The 10,991-nt window shown below is 41.4% G+C and overlaps 1 protein-coding gene across 1 annotated transcript; it reads right to left on the bottom strand.

Annotated features, from left to right (window-relative positions):
* Window positions 1-232: 232 nt before the first annotated feature.
* On the bottom strand, window positions 233-1,735 carry LOC136316710 (germ cell-less protein-like 2). Its single transcript, XM_066248762.1, has one exon. The coding sequence runs from the start codon at window positions 1,733-1,735 to the stop codon at window positions 233-235; it is 1,503 nt and encodes a 500-aa protein (XP_066104859.1).
* Window positions 1,736-10,991: the final 9,256 nt, after the last annotated feature.

Below are 10,991 nucleotides of genomic sequence, written 5' to 3' on the forward strand. Positions count from 1 at the left end.
TACCACACAATTTAAAATGTATGTTGATTTCACAGATTTTTATTGGAATTAAATTGTTTGTTCTTAAACCCATAGAAGTAAAATGAAGATAGTCCTCTGTGATCATTTCTACATTTGAAAGGTTTTCATTTCTGTTATTCGTCACCTTTATCCTGTGTAACTGTAGGGCTATTAGATGAAATGAAACATCAGGAGTTTTCAAAATGTGACTATATCTGTATTGAGAAGATGATCAATTTTCTGGGTTTTCTAATGGCATAAACAGAAAGTTACAGAATATATAGCAAGGAAAGCTCAGAGCTGAGCTATCCAATTCCATGACCACTTTTTCCTCATCATTTTGAATGGTTAGTATTTGATAACCAGTTGTTTTGCTGAAACTTAGGTTTCCGCTAGAGTCAAAATGAGCCAAAGTGAGTCTGAATGCAATCTTTCTTAGAGGGTATGAACAAACTGAACCATCACCTGAGTGAGTGAAAGTATGTTGCTTGAAAATTATATAATTCCTGGTAAAGATAACACATAAGGGAAAGCAGAAGTTGCTAACTGACCACCTCCAGGCGTATTCTCCATCTGTGACAATCATTTTACCGCACCTCATGCTACCTTTTTCAAATTCTCTTTCATTGGTATAGCGGGGCCAGATTTCCCTGCATAGTTTTGCTCTAAGCCAGGTAAACCATTGCTTTTTAAAAAGAGATGATAACCATTGTGTAGGAATCAGAGCATCTTGCTCAAGAACTCTTATGGAGACCTGGCCACAGATGATATGCTGAAACCTCAAATTTTTAAACACTGGTTGAAATGCTATGCCTCTTTCAGTTTCAAGGAAGGCGATGTTACCAACATGTTCTTTGTGCCTGGAAAACCAGTTGTTTGCATTCACTAAAAGCTGACTTGTTGTTCCGTTCCATGTTGGGTTAAGACGAAGGAACATCCACTTTTTCACTGTGGTATACACATCTATTTCCTTTTGCATTACTAGTAAATTCGAAGAAGAAACAAGCTGATTCATGAGATCTATACTGAGTTCCTTGAAAAGTTCCACACTTGGATGTCTCATCAAATTGTGAAGAAGCCATTCAAAGCACCTTGTCTTTACAGACTCTAACCCATAGGTTTCTGCTGCTGCATAATAGCCACATACAGTTTTCTCGTTAATTGTTTCCTTCATGTTCTTATCACACTGATACAGTAAGTCCTCTACTTGAAGCAGACAGGCTGCTGCCAGAACTCCTGGAACCTTAAGGGGCTCCCTGAAGACACAGTCATGATTGTACAACGAGCCTAGTGCAAAGTGCAGGGAGTCGACATCTATGTTAGGGTCATTAATCTCCAGGTTAATAACATCTTCCTGAGATTCATTCCCAGAAGCTCTCAACATAGTTGCAAAGTAGCCTGACTGACATAAAAATATTTTGTGTAAACACCATTCTTTCCCCAGAGCGCGGATTTTAATATCACTGCTGTCCCCATTCAGAAATAAAGTTTGGTAAGCATATTCAGATGCGAGCTTAACTTTTTTATGATGGTTTCGGCTCACCAGTTGCTCTAGATTTTCTTCCGGGTCTAGGTGACTGCTGCTATTCTCGGACTCTGGGCCCAAGGAGGGACTGCGGCGCCTTCGTTTATGGCTGTCAGATCCATAACTGGTGCCTGCCTGAGCTCCTGGCTGACACGGATCCGCTATGCCTGATTCCCTGCGTCTCAGGAGCCGACTGCCCACGGACCCCATAGATGAAGTCCCGCAGAACCCCTGAGGACACTATTGCAAAGACTTCCTTGCCATGATATTGCGTGTCCCGTCACATCTGCCTAAGCACTAGTCTCCCTGGGACCCTCTGACAGTTCTAAGCATCACAGAAGCAGCCCTAGAATCTTTATCATTCGCCCCGCCCCTCTATCCATGTGGCCCCGCCCCCTGCCTCCAGTTTCCCCAGGAGTCTGGCCCCTTTGGCAGGGCTCCAGCCTCCAGGCTATCCTTGAGAATGTTTCTCTGTAAGGGAAATGGCTGAAACAAAGGCTTTTGCTCAGAGTGTTACAGATTGTTAACACATTCACACTCCCAGTGTCAGCTTGAGGAGAATCCAATGTCAGCAGTATTGAACACAATCATTTACCTACAACTTGTAGCAATTAAAAAAGATGAACAGTGGTATCTCATTCTTTTATTTGCTTTGGACTACTAGAGTGTTGAGCTCTTTAGAACTTTCTAACACAAAAATTTATTCCAGTGTCATTTTATAGTTTCTCTCTCCGAGTACCAGCTTTTTCTACGATAAGCTCTGGTTCTTTTCTTTGGAAAAAGACATTTGGAAATGAAGATCTGGGTGCTATATGTGATTATCTGTACTAAGGAGGCATCCTTCTGGACCCTCCTGTTGGATGAAACTGTGACATCTTCTTTTTCTGACGATATGGGAGGAGCTTTTCTTGTTGCATTCTCATTGGCTTTCCTCCTCCTGTCCAGCTCATCAGTGTTCACACTACCTTACACTTATATGAGGTCACCACGTAGTCCTCTTGCCTTGTCTTTGTCACTATAGCTTCTACGTGGAATTACCTTACTTCACGGCCTGCGCGGCAAACACATATCCGTATTTCGATTGTGTTTAAGCATATCTTCTCTATTGTGGTAAGGAACCAAAGAATTGTGAAAATTATTATTAATAGTTTTGGAGAAAGGGTTATGTTCCTTGCCCCCTCCTTTCTGTAGTGAATGAAATGACAGGAATGTGGGAGTTTCCTGGCTTACAGGGACATACTATATAAGAAACCCCCTTTTACTAAGAAGCTTAAAAGGCATTTTATAATTTAGGCTAAGCATACAGAGAGACTTTGTAGATATGATTTCTATACATGTGTGTGATTTACACCAGCTCAGGATGGACTACAGTATATTGTGAATGCACAGGTTTTGTACTAGGTTTTGAGTGAAAATGGAAAGTAGACTTGGATTCCCTCCCTTTCCCACACCTGTGAGGAAGAAGGTAAACAACTAGCCAGGTGCAGAGGAAGGGAGGAAAGATTAAGTGGCCTTTCCCTTACCTCTTTCTTTCCCCTTAATGGGCGATTTGCAAACGTTTATCCTCTGACATCAGGTAAGCCCCTCCTATCCTGAAAACGTGATTTATGTATGTACCTCTAGACAAAGGGATGGCAGATGGACACTAACAGATTTTGGGATGTCTTTTAATATGTAAAACAACATTTTCAGCTATTGTGTTACCTTATAAGTTTTAATATGTAACAGTGTTTTTATAAATCTTATAAACAAATGTTAATGATTATGTCATGTTCCCCCCTCCAACCTGTATGTTATCAAGTGTATATAACTAGCCTCAGAGCTATATTGGACACTGCACGATTTGGGTTATCTATGCCTCGTGTTTGTCATATAGCCAGCTTCTTAATAAATCTACTCCTATTAATAAAACCCTCAAAAATTCATTTGGACTTGGTGTCTCTATGTAAACCGGCCGAATGGTACTTTTACAACACTATAAAGTTGCTTATGATTCCCTAATTAAAATGAATATTCTCTTTTGTGACCTCAGTCTTGTGCCTAAAACAGATGCCATCACCGCATATAGAAAACTTTATTGCACTTAGTCATTTACATGCCCACCTTCTCCAGTCAACTGAGGGCAGGAGTCAAATATTGCCATTTTATTAAATTCAACGGTTAGTGAAGGAAAGGGGAGTGTCAAGAATAAGTAAACAAGTGATAATTTTGCAGTTGAGTTTTCTTTACTGGCTTGCTGGTGCTTGATCTCACCCAGCCTGTTTATGGAAACACACGCATCCTCACACAACCTTGAGGAGGTCTTACTACAATTTTCCAGGACAGATCTAGCCCCCAAAACTCTTCTCCAAGTACTGGCCACAGCCAGGGTCAGGTGATCATTAAAGGGTCCAGCCACCACCTGGATACCTAGAGGAAGTTCTTTGGCATTCAGACCCAGTGAGCACTGGGTCACAGGCAAACCTAAGGCACTGAAGATACCTGAATGAAACAAACAGGAGTAATGTAAGAAGGCAAGACCCATTCTTAAAACTTCTTTGCTCCCCTCAATTGTACAATGATGATGATAACAGTTACAAACATATACTTAGAGTTTATTATCTGCCGAAACCTCATCGAGGGACTTGATGAGTAAGAAACATTTGAATTTTCACAACAAAACCTATGAGACAGGAACTACTTGTATTTTACAGTTAAAATAACTGAAGAACAGAGAAGTTAGATAATACAGTGTGTCCATGTCATGGTGCACTTTTGACTGGTCACAGGAAAGCAACAAAAGACGATAGAAATGTGAAATCTGCACCAAATAAAAGGAAAACCCTCCCAGTTTCTATAGGATGATGTGGCAGCATGTGCGCACGTGCAGATGATGATGTAACACTGTGTATACAGCGGAGCAGCCCACGGCCATGCCAGTCGAGATGTGGACGGTACAGAGGAAAGTTCAGTGTGATCTGTGGCTCGCTAAATTTGAATCCGTGACCAAAGTGCAACATGAATATTGGCACGTTTATAACGAAGCGCCGCCACATAGGAATAACATTACTCGGTGGGATAAGCAGTTGAAGGAAACCGGCAGTTTGGTGGAGAAACCCCGTTCTGGTAGGCCATCAGTCAGTGACGAGTCTGTAGAGGCTATACGGGATAGCTACCTAAGGAGCCCTAAAAAATCTGCATGAGCCCACATCGAACTGCACTGAATAGGTATGAAACTGGGAGAGTTTTCCTTTTATTTGGTGCAGATTTCACATTTCTATCATCTTTTGTTGCTTTCCTGTGACCAGTCAAAAGTGCACCATGACTTTAGGGACACACTATATATCTACAGTTACCAGGCTAGTCAAAGCTCCCATCAGGAACTGAATGTAGAAAATGTGAATGAGAGCTAGAGCCATTTTTCTGGTGTGCTACTCCTATCTTGTCCTCTGTAGCATTTTCAGAAAATTAGAGTACATGCTAATATGAGGCAATATCTTCTTGTATTATGAACTGTTTTTATTTATGAACATTTTAAATATGATTCCATAGTAGTCTAGATTTGCAAACTAACTTTTTATGTTATTCATGTATTTGTAATGCCCTTTAGTAGTATAATGTACATAAAATACAATTTTCTGTTTTATTTATGTATTTATTAATTTACTTACTTATTCATTTAGTGAGAAAGTGTCAGAGAGAGAGAGACAGGAATAGACAGATGGAAAGGAAGAGAGATGAGCAGCATCAATTCTTCATTGTATCACCTTAGTTGTTCATTGATTGCTTTCTCATATGTGCCTTAACTAGGGGGCTCCAGCCGAATAAGTTACCCTTTACTCAAGCCAGCGACCTTGGGCTCAAGACAGTGACCATGGAGTCATGTCTATGATACCATGCTAAACAACTCTAACCTCAACCTGATGAGACTGTGCTCAAGCCGGATGAACGCCCACTCAAGCCGAATGAACCCGCTCTCAAGCCAGCGACCTTGGGGTTTCGAACCTGGGTCCTCCGCATCCTAGATCAACACTGTATGTACTGTGCCACTGCCTGGTCAGGCAAGATTTCCTGTCTTAAATGTACAAATTAATGGTAATAAGTATACAGCATTGTGTAGCCATTCCCCCCATTCTATGTTCAGAACATTTTCATCACCTAGAAAAGAAACTACATAAAAGTTAGAAGTTACTCTCCATTCCCTTTTTTCCTGATTCCCTGGAAACCACTAATCTGTTTTTTCATCTCCATGGATTGACTACTCTGGACATGAAATATAAGTGGAATCATATGATATGTCATCTTTTTGTGTCTGGCCTTCTTTTACATAGCATAATATTTTCAAGGTTGATCCAGGCGAATCTTTTTTATTACCAAAGTGTGTCTATTGAATGGATGTATAGAATTTTGAGTATACATTCATCTGTTGTTGGACAGTTTGGTTAATACCTTTTGTCTATTATTAATTAATTATGCTGCAATAAGCATTCATGGACAAGTCTTTATAGGGACATGATTTTGTTTTTCTTGTGTACTTAAATAGGAGTGACACTGCTGGATCACATGGTAAATTAACATTTAAACTTTTAATGGAAATGCCCAACTGTTCTCTGAAAGGAGGCACCAGTTTTGCAACATGTTCACCAGCAATGCGTGAGGGTTCCAATTTCTCCATATCTTTGTTAACGATTGTTTATTATAGCTCTTTGTCTGGGTGTCCAGATATCTCATTGTAATTTCAAATATGCATTTCCTTAATGACTAATGATGTTGAGTATCTTTCCATGTACTTATGCACCATTTGAGTGACTTCTTTGTAAATATACATATTGAAATCCATTGTCCATTTTTAATTGATTGTAGTTTTATTACTGAGTTGCAAGAATTCTTCATGTTCTTAGAATATAAAGCATTGACCTGGAACGTTGAGGTTGCTGGTTTGAAACTCCCGGCTTGCCTGGTCAAGGCACATATGGGAGTTGATGCTTCTTGCTCTTCCCCCCTTCTCTTTCTCTCTGGCTCTCTCTCTTTCTCTCTATCCCTCTTCTCTCTCTAAAAATGAATAAATAAAATCTAAAAAAGAAAGAACATTTCAGAGTACAATGTTGATGCTTAAAAATTACATAAGATGATTTATTTGGATACCTGACAGCAGAATTAACCATTTTGATATAGTCATAGTGTTTAATATGTAATAGATTATTTTTTAAATCAACCTTTTGGGGTTACCTTTAAATAATTTTTGTACACATAAAAATTAAAGGCTATCTTTCAGGTAATTTCTCTGGTAGCATTGACAAACAATTTTAGTCCAACTTGGGTCTTGGGAAAATATAGAAGTAGTGACATTTGTATTTGTTTTGGGACTAACCACAAGTAGACATGCAGAGGGAATTTGGAAATTATAAGACCTTGTAATTTACTCTCAAAACTTGCTGAGAATATAGGGGTTGAGAAGGAGGTAAAATTAAAGTTTGCATTGGGTACAAACAATGAGTAAATATACTATATTGCTGACATAGGGATTGTATCTCCCTATTGGACATCCATACACTCAAGGTACATTTTTGCAGTTCCAGCCCCAGTACCTGGAAGGGAGCTGGGCTGTAACTTGGAAGGAGTGGTTGTGGGACCCCATTGTTGGTGCTGCACTTTTTATTGGTTTGAGCAGGGGTCTCTGCAGGCCCCTTTTCAGTTGTGTCTTCCCTTCCCTTAGGGTTGTGGACATAGGGTTTCAGTGGTGACTCTGGGTGGCAGCGCAGGTCTTTGGGCCAACCAGATCTATAGTGCAACAGGGGTCTATACTGTGAGTTGCCACCATCACACAGGCCCTCCATGTCCTGCGCTATTAGTGGTGTTAGGTGAGAATCCTGGTTTTGCAACAGTGTTGTGAGCCCTTGACCTACTCAGCAAGTAGCTGGGGCCAGACCCCATACACAGCAGGCCTGCTGGCCCTGTGACCATAGTGGATTCAAGCAGGTGAATTGCATACTGTCTATTGGTGGGACAAGGCTGTGAGCCACTGCTATGGTCCTGGGCAAGGGCGGGAAGCATTGCAGTTGTTGATCTTTGGGGTAGTTAAGCATCTGGCAACAAGCACCCTGGGTTATAGTGAAGTTACCATCATCACCTTTGTGTTTCTTCTCTCCCTCAGCACTTCAGGGTCTGTAGGGGGCATACTATGGTGGATGAAGAAGGCTTGATGGAAATTGGAAATCAACAGTGGCATCCTTGTCTGCTTCTTGGTCTTCAGAGTACTGAAGACCACCTGGGAATGGGCAGTGACAGGTGTAAAAGCCCCTGTGGAAACTGGGACAGTTGTCATTGAAGGCATCATCTTTATCAATGTCCTAATCCTCCAGGCTCTGGATAACGTGTAGGGACATGTGTCATTGGTGACTGTCAAAGCCCCATGAAAATGCGGGTGGTCAGCCACAGGGCTATTGTCTTTTTCTACCTCTTGATCCTCTACATTCTGGGAACAATGTAGGGGCATATGGCACTGGACATAGAAGCCCCAGTAGAAGTGGTGGTTGTCAGTGGTGTCTTTATTTGCTACCTGGTCTTCAAAATGAAGAAGACCATGTGGGGGAACACTGTGGGGAATTTAGAAGTCATGGTGGAAGTGGGGATGTTTAGTACAGGTGTCATTTACCTCTTGATCCTTGACTCTCTGAGGGCCATGAAGTTGTGCACATCAGTGGATGCAGACCCCCTGGTGGAAACTGGGGTAGCCATTGTTGTCATCCTTGCCCAACTCTTGGTTGTCACAGCCCCTGTGGGCTATGGCCATGTGAGGGCACATGGTAGCAGATGTAGAAGGCCTTGTGGAACCAGGAGCAGTTGGCAACATAACAACTGCCTTCCACTGGGGTACCCCCTCAGCCCAGTCACATTGGTTACTTCAGTATTCCACTTGCCTGCATCACATTGAGTTCATCTGTCTCGCTGACCCCCACACCTTTTTGGTACTTATAAGGATTGTTATGGGTGGACATTTGATGAGCAAACACATCTTCTTAGGTACCATACCTCCTGGGATGAAACCATACTTTCTTCTTGTTAAACCACTAAACCACTTGACTATGCATCTCACCCTCTTAGCATTATAACCCTCTTAGGGGCCTTTCCCTTGGTGCCTGTGGCTTCAGTGGCCTTGGGGATCATATTTCCATTGAGAATGCCATGCTTGGGGTTTGGGGGGACTCTCCACTTTCCAAAGACACCAGGTGATTTGGCGTGGCTTGAGGGGAAGTTGAGGTAGAAACTTCATGGGGGGTGCCTCTTCTGCTTCACTCATGAGGCCATCTTTAGGGAGAATCTGAGGCAAAGTTAGCCTTCCATAATTAGGGGGAGGGAAAAAGATCTCCAGGCAAGGACCTCATTTTTTTTTTTTTTTTACAGAGGCAAAAAGAGAGTCAGAGAGAGGGATATATAGGGACAGACAGACAGGAACAGAGAGATGAGAAACATCAATCATTAGTTTTTCATTGTGACACCTTAGTTGTTCATTGATTGCTTTCTCATATGTGCCTTGATCGGGGGTCTACAGCAGACCTTGCTCAAGCCAGCGACCTTGGGTACAGCTGGTGAGCTTTGCTCAAATCCGTGCTCAATCTGGCGACCCCGGTGTCTCAAACCTGGGTTCTCTGCATCCCAATCCGACGCTCTATCCACTGCTCCACCACCTGGTCAGGCAAGGACCTCATCTGAAGAGAGTTATAGCTGGGGTAGGAGGAGCAAGGACTCTTGTGACTCATAAGACTGTGTGGTCACCCAGGACAACAGAACAAACACCAAAGTGGACCTGGGATGATGTCTCAATGAGGTCTTAGCTCTGCTTGGGGATGGGTAAGGGTGGAGGGGTGCAATGGGCTCCTGGAACCACCTCACAACACATTAGTCCTTCATGGAGAAGGGACACATTTGACACTATAAGGAGTGGACTTTCTAAAGACCCTTTTGTTTGAGTTGATATGAAGAGAGACTTACTCTTCATCCCTCTCCTTATGTTGAATTGTGCTCATAGCCTTTAAAGGTCACTGTTAAAATATCCTCTTGCAAAATCCAATCCATCTTCTAACCCCACATATAGCTTCCAATGGATAAAATATTTTGTGTAACTAAAATTGAGACAAAAGGACATCCACATGGAAATAAGATTCAAACAGAGATGCTCACTCTTCTTCAGAGGGACAGAGGGGGCCTGCTGGAGCAAGAATACCAATAAGAGGGAGACACTAAATTCACACAGTTTCATGGGTAGTAAAACTTAGTAAGAAAGGAACACTTTTGTAACTATAATATTCTGAAACCCCTTTTGATTACTGTCTTCTTGCATGCATACATAAAGCAATATGTAAGCAGAGTAAAATTGGTTCTTATGATTAATAGAAGATCAAAACATTTTTCAAATAGTTCATGACTATGATCTTCAGTCTAAATTGGGATTCCTCTTTAATTATATAGGAACCATATACACAAAAGTCCTTTCACATTTTCTGTATTTGATCCTTGCACTAACCCTGTATTGTAAAATATCGGTCAGATGATGTTTTAACTTCAGTTTAGCAGATGAGTGAGCTGGTGTCCAGAGAGAGAAAGTTGCTAGTCTTACTTTACATATTAACTATGGATGAATCCTCAAATCTGATCCTAGATAGATTTCATCCAAGATCCACGTCTCTTCCCATTGCAGTTCACTATCCTTTATGTACAGTCCTGTCTTCTATTTCATCTAATATCAGAAGCCAAAAACTTCTGACATAGAGGTTACTGTTTGTCACATAACATCACAGAACCCAAGAAACACCTCTGTCTGGCTTGTATCCCCTGCTCAATCTTTCCACAGTGGTAAAAATTACTCTCTTATCCTCTAATCAGCTACCCCCCCAAAATTATAGTAACTTTCTGCCTGTAGCAGACAAGAAAGCAAACCCCAGTAACAACGCAGGAGCATTTTTCTCATCATGCTGGTGCAGTACAAAATGAAAGAAGAGGATCTTAATTTTGATTTTATTGTTTAAGACACATTTCTTCAGACATCATCTTTTCTAGTTTTTATAACAAACATGAAATGACAGTAACCTTTATTCAGTACCCGTATGTGAAAGTGAGTAAACCACGATTCCAAGTGATCAATGACCTAATCAAGGCTACCCACTAAGTAGTGGCAGAACCAGAATAATTCCTGAAGACTTCTGATCCTCTGGGTTCCAGTCTATTGTGTGGCCCATCAAGGTAGTGCTTGTAGTTTCTCCAGATTTGTCTTTCATGTCTAGTTATCTCTCTTTGTTGCTTCCCACATATGTCATGCTCATTCTCATCTCTGTATCTTTGTTAACTTTTCTCACATTTTCTTAGGGATAGCTTTTATCTTCTTCTCTGTGCAACACCTACCTGCCTTTCTAGCCTTAGTTTTACAACCCCCTCCTACCTACTTTTAAAATTCTCCAGTCCATGTTGATCTCTTTTCTTTTAGAAAAGT

This window comes from Saccopteryx bilineata, chromosome X (assembly GCF_036850765.1).
Source record: "Saccopteryx bilineata isolate mSacBil1 chromosome X, mSacBil1_pri_phased_curated, whole genome shotgun sequence".
Lineage (NCBI taxonomy): Eukaryota > Metazoa > Chordata > Mammalia > Chiroptera > Emballonuridae > Saccopteryx > Saccopteryx bilineata.

Excerpts from the sequence above, each read along its gene's own strand:
- LOC136316710 (XM_066248762.1), bottom strand. The coding sequence starts at position 1,735 with ATGGGGTCCGTGGGCAGTCGGCTCCTGAGACGCAGGGAATCAGGCATA.